Source organism: Hippocampus comes, unplaced genomic scaffold (assembly GCF_001891065.2).
Source record: "Hippocampus comes isolate QL1 unplaced genomic scaffold, H_comes_QL1_v1.1 scaffold104, whole genome shotgun sequence".
Taxonomy (NCBI): Eukaryota; Metazoa; Chordata; class Actinopteri; order Syngnathiformes; family Syngnathidae; genus Hippocampus; species Hippocampus comes.
The window spans coordinates 4,124,613-4,138,987 of NW_017806072.1; the positions used below are offsets into that span (position 1 = coordinate 4,124,613).

Here is a 14,375-nt window from a genome sequence, read left to right on the forward strand (position 1 = left end):
GTATTCAAATATTGCCATTTTGTCACATCATTTCTTTCCCTGATACAATTTGAAGGTTGATCACAAGGATGATGATCGGTGGGATTAAATAATACGTTGTGCCATAAATGTGACAGGATTGAAAGGAGTCTGTCAATTTTCATTTATTTACCTCAATTTGCTTGGAAAGAAAGTTTTACTGAGATTTTCCAAAGTTGTACTTTTGAAAGGTATGAATTAGTCAAGTTTACTAATAGCTATTAAAAGTTCATACAATGCAAAATCCTCCCCCCAAAATAAAGAACTCAAGTGGCACATTTTCTTCTGTGCTTGCATGAAATCCTATCTTAATCTCAGATGCCCTCATTTACGCAGCACAACTGTGCCTCTTCACAGTTGTTACATAACGGCAGCAGCGCTGGAAATGAATGGTCCTTTTACCAACATAAACATTTCTATTTGCAGTAAGGCCACGTAGGCTGAACTTATGCAAGCTGAATTTTTTTCTCGTATGTTCAGAAGACGACGTAATAATGTCTCAGTAAGTTCTAAACCTTCGGAACTTGCTTCCACGAAGCTGCATTGACAGTCACTCTGGCCGTCATCTCAACTCTGGGGATTTTGGGCTGCTTTTTGCGCAGCGCTTGCATCTTCCTTCCAGTTGAACGAGCGTATTTTTCTGCACGTAGTGTCGTGTTAAACGCATTCCAGGTGTCTCACCTTTCATGGCAGACGTCCAAACTGGAGTTGGGAGTGGCTTTGTGCGACCTTAGGGTGCGCCCAGCAGATAGCCCGACGCACGCGCATCCACAACCAACACAGGCGCAATGATCGACGCGCACGAGCTGGAACAATGGACGTGTAGCTCTCAAAGAGATTAAACTACGAAAGAGAAGAATAAGACGCCTCTCGTGGTTTTCACTTTCACACAACAAGAATGTCTCGACGAGTCAGACCGGGCTACTATCGGCAGGAAATCAACAAAACCTCATGGGAGGTACCGGATAGGTACCGTGATCTGAAGCAGGTGGGGACCGGAGCATACGGAACTGTGTGGTGAGTATATTTGTAACAAATCTTGTCAATTTCATTCAGACTTTTGTGTGCGTTCGCGGGCGTGCGACGGCGACGACATGGCAGTTGTCGGGAGGAACAGATGTCATACCGCTCCAGCAACCATGTTGTGGCACGTTTAACAAAGGAGATGAGCGTTTCATCTTGACACGCTGCTCTTTCATCTCCGTATTACATTTGAAAGGAAATAAAGATTACGCTGGCCGCAAGGTTTTATATAGGCTTATTCGTGGTCCTCCAGACTTGTAGGCTGCACAACAATCCAAGGCAACATTGAGAGTCTTACTGATTTGCCCTCAGTGGTGTGCATAATGATTTACTCAGTGGGAGGGTCCAGCCCGCGTGCTGCTGTGCCTCAAAAACACCCAATAACACATGAACAACATAGCAAAAGTTGTTTGCTATTTGGTCGCAGCCCGAAAAGACCCTCCAGTTGTAGCAGTGAGGAATTATGTGTCTTGTGCAGCCATTCATCACATACAAAGACACGAGTCTCAAGAGAGACGCTTTTTGTCTGCCCACTTCATTAGGTGCCCGATCTGTTGAATATCATTAAAACTGCACAAATACCCCTTGTATACTGTAATGATTATGTGTGCCCATGTGTATGATGTGGCTCTTTGCAGTAACACAGTAAAAAAAAAACTGTCTCTTAGTCTCTGACTGGTTGGCCACCCCTGCCCAATAACGTCGAGTCGATTCTGTTAATGAAAGTCAGTTTCCACTCAACATTAGGTACACTCGCACAATTTAATGAGACAAATAAAAGAGCTGCACATAAAAAAAGAGTGACATTTGGTATCCAACCACCATATTTTTACTATTTTACTACCTGTGTTGATTGTCTGACAAAATCCAAACAAAAATAATATTACATGTAATATAAATAATGCGGTTGTATGTAGAAATGAAAATGGATGGATGAATGGATTGTTTCGTTTCAAATACAGCATCCTTGATGGGTATTACAAAATAGAACTCCTTATATGATGCAACGTATCCATAGTTGCACTCCAATGCAAACTACAGTCAACCAAAACGATTAAAACTATTGTACCTCACTGACGGTGTCAATCAAAACTGAGCAGTACTGTATTTGTAAAGGCAGAATTTGCGGTGTATTATGCCACAGGAAATTAAATGTATGCTCTACACATGAAAATATTTGCACCGTCTGTTGGCCGTAAATACTGTACGGTGAATGTGAAAATTACCTACCTATGCCATGCAAATGAGCATTTACTGTAAATTATAAACATACTACAGACACTAAGACATTTTCACTAATGACCTGACTCCATTTAAGCTTTTGTAACTCACCAGCACCTGCACAGCAAACCAAAATATTATTTTTGATACAACTTTGCCTGGTGCACCCACTGCACAATAAACCACACCATCAAATGAATGTTATGCCCCTTTGATATAAGGCGCTATTATTTGATATTTCTCAAGTGTATCTCATGTTGTGCCTGCCAGAAGAGTATCTTCACATCAAGCAATGGACACAGAGAAGTGTATTAATTGACTGACAGATTGTTAACTTGCTCAAATGCAGTGTGCCAGTACAAATTAAACCATTTAAAAAATATATCATATACATAGGGCGGCACGGTGGACGACTGGTTATCACGTCGGCTCCACAGTGCAGAGGTGCATGCAGGCTTCGATTATGGCTACGGCCTTCCTATGTGGAATTTTCTCCATGCCTGCGTGGGTTTTGTCTGGGTACGGTATTCCGGTTTCCTCCCACATTCTAAAAACATGCATGGCAGGTTAATGGAACACTCTCAATTATCCCTAGGTGTGAGTGTGAGTGCGGATGGTTGTTCATCTATGTGTGCCCTTAGATTGGTTGGCGTCCAGTTCAGGGTCTATGCCCAAGACCGCTGGGACAGGCTCCTGTGAAGATAAACAGATTAGAAAATGGAGGATATAAACATTTTGTAACTTTTCTCCTCTTTTTAAAAAAAATATATTTTAGCTCAGCAGTGGACGTCAGAACCAGAACCAAAGTGGCCATCAAGAAGCTGTATCGACCTTTCCAGTCTGAGCTGTTTGCTAAACGAGCCTACCGCGAGTTGAGGCTCCTCAAACACATGAAGCATGAAAATGTGAGCGCCACTACTGTATTTCTTTTTTTTATACTGCAGCGTCAAATGTTTTAATAATACTGCATGTTCCCTCCGTTGCAGGTGATCGGTCTCTTGGATGTGTTTACCGCTGATCTCTCTTTGGACAAATTCAATGATTTGTAAGTGAGAATTGTGGTGCTGCTGATATGCAATACATGACTTTTCAACCACATTACTTCTCACGCTTCCAATGGTCCTTACCCCTCAAGTTACCTTGTGATGCCGTTCATGGGCACAGACCTGGGCAAAGTGATGAAGCTGCAGAGGCTGTCTGAAGAAAAAATCCAATACTTGGTTTATCAGATCCTCAAAGGGCTCAAGGTGAAGAACTCTCATTTGACCTGCTGTTGTATGCCATTTATGACCTGTGGATCCCATTGTTCTGTTGAGTAAGGCCCACATATGCATCTTCTATTACAGTATATTCATTCTGCTGGTATCATTCACAGGGTAAGTTTACCTTTATTGTATCAACTTCCACCATGTGTGTAATCTATTCAAAACCAGGTGGCTTTTTATGAGCTAACTTGCAGTTAATTTATCGCTCTCTTGTTTACTTTGTGTAATGACGCTGACTGCTCATGTGAACTTTTCAGGACCTTAAACCAGGAAATCTTGCCATTAACCAAGACTGTGAGCTCAAGGTACATTCACGCACCCAAACACATGTAACAACGGTTTAAAAAAAGTAAATACAATGTTATCATATTCGATTTTCTTTCTTTACTGTAAGGCAAAGAGTCGTATTTGGTTGAATAGGAATGGAGACCACAGGCCTCACTGATAAGACAGTAAATGGGACACAGCCAATTAGCAGGGAATGGTAACAAAAACAATGACAACATGTAATGCTGCACAGTGACTTTACGGCTGGCAGTCGACTTCACTGTCAGGATATCTTGATTCAAATTTCTGATGGAACATCTTGGTGTGGAGTTAGCTTGTTCGCCCCAAGTTTGCTTAGATTTACTCGGGTAAAAGAGTTGTTACGATTATCTTATTGTCAATGTTTTACATTATGTGTTCTGTTTTATTATTATTATTTTATGTTTAATGTTCTGTAAAGCGCTTTGTTCCAGGCGCAGCTGCTCTGAAAGTGCGATATCAATAAATATGTATTGTATAGTTGTCAATATCAATGGTTGTTTAATTAACCCATGATTAGCTGGTAACCAGTCCAGAGTTGGGGTAAACACTTTTTCTTTAAGTTGTCTGGGATGGTCTCCAGCACACCCACAACCCTAACAAATCTTGGCTTTTTGGTTAAAATGTGGAGATACTGCAATGCCCTTTACTTTGGAGTCACCCAGACCTCCATTAAGCGTCTCCAGCTGGTCCAGAATGCCGCTGCTCGCCTCTTGACCGGTACTCGTAAGAGGGAGCACATAACTCCTACTCTGGCATCCCTTCACTGGCTCCCCATACATTTTAGAGTTATTTTCAAGATCCTCTTATTTGTTTTCAAATCTCTAAATGACCTCGCGCCACTTTACCTCTCTGAGCTCATCTGCCCCCACACACCTGCCCGGCGCCTCAGGTCTGCGGACCAGACATTATTAGAAGGCTCAGAGGGGATCGAGCCTTTTCTGTTGCTGGTCCCTCTCTCTGGAATGACCTCCCACTGACCATTCGGCAAGCCTCCTCGCTGCCCATCTTCAAAACCCGCCTCAAAACTCACTTGTATTCTTTGGCATTTGACTCAGCATGACTTAGATTTGTTCTTGGTTTTGCTGTTCGGTGCTTTCTACCGTCTTTATTACCGATTTGCTTTACTGTTTGTTGTATATGTTAAATTGCTCCATGTACAGCACTTTGTATGCAGCAATGGCTGTTTGAAAGTGCTCTATAAATACAGTTGAGTTGAGATTTCTCAATGTTTCAATTCACACCTCATCTCAAGTTCAGCCTTAACACACGTGGAGAGATGTTTTTGCCACCCACCACCCATAAGTTCTGAAACAGCATTTATTCAGACAGGAATGTTGCACTGTGACAGCTGATAAAATGGCGAGGCAGTGAAGAAACTTTCTGTTTAACTCTCATTATCTCAATTACACATTCATGATGGCATCAATGTGATTTCATTTGTCCTTTTTTTGCCAGATCTTGGACTTTGGTTTGGCACGTCAGGCCGACAGTGAGATGACAGGCTATGTGGTGACTCGCTGGTACCGAGCCCCAGAAGTCATCTTAAGCTGGATGCACTACAGCCAGACTGGTAATAGATCCATTTGTCAAGTGCTCTCAATTTACTGACATGTTTTGACTGGATGTACTGCACATAGAGAAGGTATGTGTTCTTCTGGTGCACTCGATGCGTTTCAAGACAAGGCTGCTAAGACAGTGATTTACCACCAAAAGTTGGCAACCTCAAGTGAACGGGCTTGAACATGTGCAGATGTCAGTGACGTGGATCATTGGACAGGATTTTGCAAGTGAAGTCAGTCAGGCACCTTTTTTTCATGTTTGCATTATGAAGAACATCAACTATTGAGAAGAATGTAAGTTTTCAAAACACCTCATTTGCTTTAGTGTATGCGTGGCAATGTCATGAAGCGCGTGATGGTAGAGGACCAAAAAAAGCAGAGTCTACTGAACCAAATATAATATTAACAGAAACACTTAAAATTAAATCCAAAACACAAACAAAAGTCCTAATAACCCCCAAACTCAAACTAACAAACAAAAACATATGACAGCAAAAAACACAACAATGTGACTGCAACAATGATCCGACCAAGACTGACAGAAACCATGGAAATAAATATGAGCAAACTGGCGAGACAACAAGGACCACGTGGACAAGAACCGGTGGAGACAAAAAAGGCACATGGAGGTCACAAAACCGAATGTCATCTAAACAAAAATCATGACAGGCAATAAGTTGATCCAGCATTTCTTTCCCTGCCATTTCACTGCACTTCAAAAGAGTGTACATACTTGTTTTTTAAGACTCAGTTCAACAAGAGCTTGATAGATTCTGACTCTTATGTTGCTGAATACAATTTTAGAAACAGCTGTCAACATGATTCAGTGACTGCAAATGCCAATCACAATATTAGGCAGAAAGTAATAATTTATTTGTATTGACTGGATCGTTTGAAAATGTGCTTTATTGGTTCTCATTCGAGTGTTGATGAAAATAATTAGTGCCATTGCTGATATGATGATGATCAGGGAACTCATATTATGAAATGTGTCAAGCAAAAACAGTCATGACTGAATTTTCCGTAAAAATGTATGTAATGTTTATTTTTATAATTTCCTTTTGGTACTGTGAGTCGGACTGGCCGCGTTTGTGAGTGAATCGCATGTACTGTCACTTATATTCCACGAGGGGGCACTCACGCAACATTCAACTTGATCCCATTGAAGCAAAGCGTTGAAGTTTGTATTTACGGTCTGTCTTGTGCTTCTTCCACAGTGGATATTTGGTCAGTTGGCTGCATCATGGCAGAAATGCTACAAGGGAAGCCTCTTTTTAAAGGGAATGACCGTATCCTTTAATTTTGGGCATTCTGTTCCCCTGTTTGTCAGCAACTATCGTGTCTTGTTAATTGATCCCTTAACCCCAAATTTGTCAGACCTTGATCAGCTGACGGAGATCATGAAGATCACAGGAACGCCATCTCAGGAATTTATAGCAAAACTACAATCGGATGATGTGAGTTTAAATCACACAACAGCAAACAAATGCAAACTTGATCCATCGATCAAGTTTGCTTTCTCATGAAGGCCACGTTTATCCTGCCTGGAAGAAATCAAAACCTGGATGTCACAAAATTTCTTGAATTTCAATGAAAAGAAGACAGAGGTGATACTGTTTGGTCCCAGTGACCCTTGTACATCCCATGCTGTAGATTTGTGCCCCCTGTCTCCTTATCTTAAGTCAACAGTCTCAAACCTTCACTGGCTCCCTATACATTTTAGAGTTCTTTTCAAGATCCTATTATTTGTTTTCATATCTTTAAATGACCTCACGCCACCTTATCAGATTTGATCTTAGTTTTACTGTTTGGTGCCTTCTACCATCTTTGTTACTGATGTATTGCTTTATTGTTGTATGCAGCGATGGCTATTTGAAAGTGCTCTAAATACAGTTGAGTTGAGATGATTAGAATCAACTTGTATTTGATATTACACCTTACAGGTGACCCAAGAATGATTGATTAACGAATGAAATCATGAGCTGCCTATTTCTGCTGACAATCGAATTTTACATTCATTGTGAGTCCATTTTTACTTTTCTTTGAATTAAAATGTAAATGTTCCATTTTCAGGCCAAATGCTACGTTAAAGGTCTTCAAAAAGTAGAAAAGAAAGACCTTCATAAAGTGTTCTCCAAAGCCAATCCCCAAGGTAAGACATGTCTACTTTCTAGTCAGATGCAGAATTTTCCTCACCTTTCATTAAACACCTTTCAATGGACCCCCCGACAACCCTGAATTGATTTCCCGTCCCACCTCAATTCTTCAGCTGTGTCTGTGCTGGAACGCATGTTGTTGCTGGATCCGGAAAGCAGGGCAACAGCGGCGGACGCCCTCTTGCTGCCGTACTTCACAGAGTTTCGGGAACCTGAGGAGGAGACGGAAGCTCAGCCGTACGACCACTCGCTGGATAACACAGAGCTGCCGCTGGAACAGTGGAAACGTAAGGCTGAAGGGAAGGAGAAATCAAACATGAATCAGTGCAATGACAAATATTTACTCTGGTTGTGTGTGTGTGTGTGTGTGTGTGTGTGTGTGTGTGTGTGTGTGTGTGTGTGCATTGTGTTGTTTTTCTTTAGGTCACACCTTCACAGAGATCCTAACCTTTAAGCCTGTTGTGCTAGAATCCAAGGAAACCTCTCTGTAAGACACAAAGTGCCCACATTTTATTTGTTTGTTCACTCAAAGAAATAAGAAAACTTTTCATGATTTTATCAGGGGCACTGCTGCTTTCCTTTTGACTTTCCAGCCATTGTTTGACTTATTCAAGTCTTACGTTGGTCCGGCAGCTTAAAGTCGCGCCGCTCCTCTGGTACTTCAATTTCAACTTTCAAACTTCAAGTTTGCACAGTTAACTTAAGACAATCAAATCACTGCGTTTCGCGCTTTTGCTTTGAATGCAAATGCAAAGAAATATGATTTCGGTTAGAGGTACACATAAGACTAGATCAGCACAAAGTACTGTAAATCGTTTTGTGTCTCTGTAGAACTCAGAAATGAGTTATGATGATTTGTTAAACTTAGATTGGATTCGATTCAGTCATAGTCTGGTCGAGAGTCTCTTTTTCTTTGTGATAAGATTTATTAATGTGACCAGATGCATTATCCAGCATTCCATATTGGTGACCTTTTGCCTTGTTGTTGTAATAATATTGTATTTTACATTTGTGGGAGATTTATTTGGACACATGTTCAGTCCAGTGTCCTTAATAATGACAGCTAATATCATCCCACTTTCATTTACTCATTTAAATTTTCAAATGCATTTGTGAAGTTAGTCGCGTGTTTTTAATTAGTGTGTCTTTCAGAGAATCATTACCGTATTTTAGCCAGACATGCCTGTTGTTTTGAAACAAACAGAATCTTCAAGTTTAGCAATAACAGAAGAGACATACATACTGAAGCACTATTCAGAGCTGGTTAATGCCACAGAAATACAAAGAGAGAAAGATGCTAAACAAAGTACAAAACAAAGCGAAGCGTGCCAATATGTACATGGATGGCTGGGCGGTTTTGTTAATAAAAGACATACAACAGTTGTCGACCAGGCTGCGTTGTTTTACATTTTACCATTGTTTAGAATAGAATGTGCATGTCTTCTATTGCGTTTTTTATATCACACTTTTAAACCACTGAGAGCTCACAGACAACAAGAATCCTCTATTAATAATTCATAACGGCGTAGAATTGCTCTGTTTCAATCATAACTGGCCAATAGGCCAATGAAAACAGTGAACGACAAACTAGGAACTGACAGCGCTGTGAGAGCGGTTGGGCAAAAACACACGAAGGAAATTACTCCCCACAAAAAAAAAAGAACAGCAACAAAACTGCACACCACTGGAACCTCTAATTGAAAGATGAACTAAGCACATCGAGAAAAATGGAAATCTAACTTATGGCGATGTCGGAAAGTACAACCCTCATCTCTATTCTGGCTGTTAAATACAATACAGATGAAAATGACCATGAAGACGATGTCAATAATAAAACATAATGAACTGGGCATTATGTTTGCTTTGTTCAATTCCAGCTCCGGTTTCCCTGTGTGGTGGTCGCATGTTCTCCCCGTACCTGCGTGGGTTTTCTCCGGGTACTCCGGTTATCTCCCACATTCCAAAAACATGCATGGCAGGCTGATTGAACACTCCAAATTGTCCCTAGGTGTGAGTGTGAGCGTGGATGGTGGTTCATCTGTGTGAGCCCTGCAATTGGCTGGCAACTGGTTCAGGGTCTCCCCGCCTACTGCCTGAAGACAACTGGGATAGGCTCCAGCACCCCCACCCTGCAACCCTTGTGAGGATAAGCGAAGGGGAACATGGATGGATAATAATAATGATGATGAATAAAGAATAATCGAGTGGCATCGTGGATGATTGGTAAGCACGTTCACCTCACAGTGCAGAGGTCTTGGATTTGAATCCGTGCTCCGGCCTTCCTGTGTGGAGTTTGCATGTTCTCCCCGTGCCTGCGTGGGTTTTCTTCAAGTACTTTGGTTTCCTTCCACATTTGAAAATCATGAATGGCAGGTTAATTGAACACTCTAGATCAGTGGTTCTTAACCTTGTTAGAGGTCCCGAACCCAACCAGTTCATATGCACATTCACCGAACCATTCATTAGTCAAAAATAAAAACATGTTTTTTTTTTTTTGCAAAAGCATTTATTAAAAACAGAAAAAAGTAAACACAATTAGTAGAAGTATAAAGTACATGTTTTTTAATTGTGCACAAAATGAACCAGCCAGTGATGGCCAAGCGGGCATGTCATAACTACCAGTAATTGACATGTTGAGTCCGGTGGTCTTCACCTCCATGGCAGAGGCTCTGTCGAACCTCTGAGAATGATTCACCGAACCCCTGGGGTTCGATCAAACGCAGGTTAAGAACCACTGCTCTAGATTGTCCCGAGGTGTGACTGTGAGTGTGAATGGTTGTTCATCGATGTATGGCCTGCAAATGTCTGGCAGCCATTTCAGGGTGTCCCCCGCCTACTGCCCGAAGACGGCTGGGATAGGCTCCAGCACCCCCCACAACCCTTGTGAGGATAAAGCGGTTCCCAGAATGGATGGATGGATAAACTGGTCGGTGTTTTGTAGCCTGAAACAGATTTATGTGAAAAGCATGTGAACATTTGGAGATCTGTGGAACAGTCAACAAACCATTTTGAACACTGCTTTATGTGAACAATGCTTGATAGTACATACTTAGTAAGTACTAAAAGGGATTTGAAGAGTTGAACAACAACCAAAACACTTTTGAACTTGGTCACACTGAGAGTGTCACAACTAACCCTTGTTTACAACCATCCCCGTTCTCCCCTATACTATTACGTTTTATTAAAAAGCTAATTTTACACTTATGACAGTAATGAATGTTAACTTGCTTCTTATAAGATTGCCTGCACAGGTAATACATGTTTTATGATCGCAAAATATTTTAGCCTGGAATGGATGAATGCAATTTCCTTTATTTCCTAAATTGACAACATTACATTTGATTTGCCGGTGCACTGCATAAACATTTTGCAAGATGTATGTGACTGTATCGAACTCTCTGTGAAATAGCGCCCAAATGCAGGGTTACAATTTTCATCCCCCTTTTTTTTTTTGTGGCTTTTTCATAATACATCTTGTACCTAGGTTATGATACTTTGCCAGGAAAAATTGCCATGAGCATATATAAGCATCAGCTGACTAAACGAGTCAAAGATGTGCCATCACTGCACTGCTCTATACAAGCTAACTTCAAAAGTGACAAATTTGTTTTCCTATTTAAGATGACTGATGACCTGAATAGCAATCATTTCTGCATTCTTTCCAAATGCTGCTCTGCCGTTCTGGTTTTGGCTTATTGCTTCACTTGCATTCTCCTCTGCTGGGTGTTGAATTTAACAAGCTTCTCTTGCATGACCTCCGGGTGCGTGACCCTCAAGGGGGTGCTTCCTTCCTGGGCCTCCAAGCCAATCTTTGTGTTGCTTGTTGTGTCTTCCCAATCGCACATGCAGTTGACAGTTCACTCAGAAGTCAGGGAGTTCTGCCGTTCCCGCTGCAGACAGAAAAAACATTCCGCGCAAGTCCTCCCTTCCAACTCACAGCAGCAGCAGCAGCACATGGACAAGCTCCCTCTTTCTGTCATGACCCTGCGGTTTATTTTCAGAACGTGTCAAATCGCATTTTTCCATTCACGGAGTTCACACGTGTATCCACATACAGATATGTATGGCATTCACATTTGGACTCAAATGGACCATCCACAGGCCGACCTGAGGAGGGAGTGGATGTGGAATTGCAGCAATGCTAAAACAACTGATATGACCCAGGTCAGCGTGAAAAAAAAAAAAGAATCTGACTTTTACATTATGTTTCTGGGTGAGGCAGGCATCGCCCTGCTAGGAGGATCAACACCATCTTTGCTATGATGCTTCATCCTTCGTATTAATCGGGTGAGCTTCATGCAGCACCACATAAGCTTGTCTCATTTGTCCATCGGAAAAAATGGCTGGCAGAATAAGCGCATTGTTTCCACACTTTGCTCATTAGTTTTAATTGGAATAAATCCAAATTACACAGTATAAATAGCGACACTGTTTATTCATCAAATCATTCGGGTTGTCATGTCCTGGCTGCTGATCAGATAAACAGAATCAAAGACTCTTGCAGTTGCATTCGATGTACATGGAAATCAGTCGGTCCTTGTTTATGTCATGGCTTTACACTGATTTATCTTTTGACACCACAGAGTATTTGTGTACATTATGTTTGCTCGCTTCCAGATGTCAGTTGGCATGCAGATGTCTGTCTTTGCGTGTAGCAATGGACATGTGACAACAGTTACTGTGTAAATGCAGACAATGCGTCTTTTGACCAGCTCAAATAACAACATCGCTGCGCAACAGATTCAAATATAATCAAAGAGCACTTGACACTCACACAAAATTCAAATTAAATATCCGAAGGAAAAATCGATCTCAAAGAGGTTCTGGCCTCCTTTTTCAACAACAGAGATGTATTGAACAGGATAACGTTGACAGGAAGCATTAGGTCGCAGCAGAGGTCCGTGTGGCTATGGCTCAATTTATCGTTAGATTACATAATCGGCTTCAAACATCCATCAAGCCTCTGTTGGTTTTTCTAGCCCAGTGTTTGTTTGTGTGCAGGCAAGCTTTGGTGGAGTGTTTTGGAGGTCAAGCAGAAGATCCACAAAAGTGACTCATGTGACCTGGGATACTGTAAGTGAGGTGTCCCCCTCCCACGCTCCTATGAGCCTGATCTTGTCAGTGCACGTGGCTTTCCTTGTGTCTGTATCCAAATCTTTGTGGAATGTCTACAGAAGCACACATGGGAGAAAATTTGACTGCTGGGGCGGGGGGGGGGGGGATCGTCGCTTGTGGGTTGTAGGAAAAGGAGGAGCATTGGGGGTGTTTGAAAATGTTCATAAAACAGGAAGGTTGAAAGAGGAGAGGGAATGGACTGAGAAGAACAGGGGCTAAAAGGAGTGCTGGCAAATTGGTGACATGATCTCATTCATTAGCCATCCAGCCATATTTGAAGATGCCTGAAAAGTATGCAGTTCAAATAGGGCATGCAGCTGATTGCGATCCATTTTTTTCCCAAGACAACACTGTCCATCTGTGATGTGTTGATATGAAGAGCTTTTTATCTTTGGACGAGAACGGCCCTCTGACACTCAGGAATAATGAGGGCCATCTGCTCAACTAATTACTGTACAGTGGTTTATATTTATCAGGGCTCAAAGTCTCCATATAAAGTAGCGCATGCACCATCACTCTGATAAACACTACAGTTTGAAGTGTTATTCTATTGTTCCCCTCAATCATCAGTTTTGTTTTGATTTTTCTTCTGGAATCTTCCTCTGCCATTGGGATTTTCATTTCCATGAGGTTGTCATGATCTCTTTTCTGATTTATCATTCCAATCCCTCACACATAATGTATACCATATGGCAGGGACCCATATTTGGTAACTATGTCACAGAAGAACCACTGGGAATTTGCAAAGCCAGTCAGCAAATATTAATGATGACAATGGGGAAATCTAGAGCGGAATATCGTTGCCTATTTAGAAAATAATCATCCCTTCATTTTCAAAATACCGCTTCCTCATCTGGTTTACGGGCTTGCTGACAACCTGAACTGGTTGTCAGTCAGTCGCTGAGCACACCTGTTCACACCTTCGGCAATTTCGAGTCTTCAGCTAATTTAAGAAGCATGTTTTTCCGATGTGGCATGAAGGCAGAGTTTCTAATCCGGATCTCTCGACTATGCGGCAGACATGCGCACAAGGACAAATAACAGGACCCACTTTTGAGAGCAGATCAGAGCTCCATCGGGAAGCTGTGTTGAACAATGTGTACAGATGAAATAGAGATAAGATGGGCATAAATGTCAGTTCAGTGTTTCGTAAACACGGTTGATCATGCCCTTGGCTGATCTGAATATGCTGGAAGAGTGTAACTGCAGTTACTTTGATAAAGTTTGTGATGCTATGTGACATTTTCCATTCTCAGTGTGACAAAGATGACAGTCCGATTCAGTATTTGATCTCTTTTAGATCCAATACAAGACCATATCAAAAAACAATCTGAGAAGTACGTCCTTACTTTGTGGCCACTGATTGTATAATGCATGTTGACTTGTACTGTCCAAAATATTATATGAATAGAAGAAAAAAAAAGTTAAATCCTAACTTGGGTCACAATTGCTGTGAAATTAAAGTCACTTCATGTTAAGAAGAATCTGCACCAAAAGTGAATGAGCACACCCCCAAAATCTCTGCAAACTTTCATTTTTTAATGTATTCCTATCAACAAACGTGCAAACAAACAACACAGACAGAGTGAAGAGATGTGAAAGTTTGAAGAAATCTGGATTTCAGATTTCTTTTTACCACTGTGTGTTTTTTCACACCTAGGGGTAAGTCTGGGTTCAGAGGTGTCAGGGTGCTGAGCTCTTGCCAGGCA

The 14,375-nt window shown here is 41.5% G+C and overlaps 1 protein-coding gene across 1 annotated transcript; it reads left to right on the plus strand.

The window, feature by feature from the left end:
* Positions 1–518: 518 nt before the first annotated feature.
* mapk12a (mitogen-activated protein kinase 12a) lies at positions 519–8,937 on the plus strand. Its single transcript, XM_019894039.1, has 12 exons — positions 519–1,035; positions 3,038–3,167; positions 3,249–3,307; positions 3,398–3,509; positions 3,609–3,638; positions 3,785–3,832; positions 5,292–5,406; positions 6,613–6,684; positions 6,773–6,852; positions 7,469–7,547; positions 7,665–7,838; positions 7,975–8,937. Exons 1-12 carry the CDS (start codon positions 917–919, stop codon positions 8,040–8,042), a joined length of 1,086 nt encoding a protein of 361 aa, XP_019749598.1. The 5' UTR covers positions 519–916; the 3' UTR covers positions 8,043–8,937.
* Positions 8,938–14,375: the final 5,438 nt, after the last annotated feature.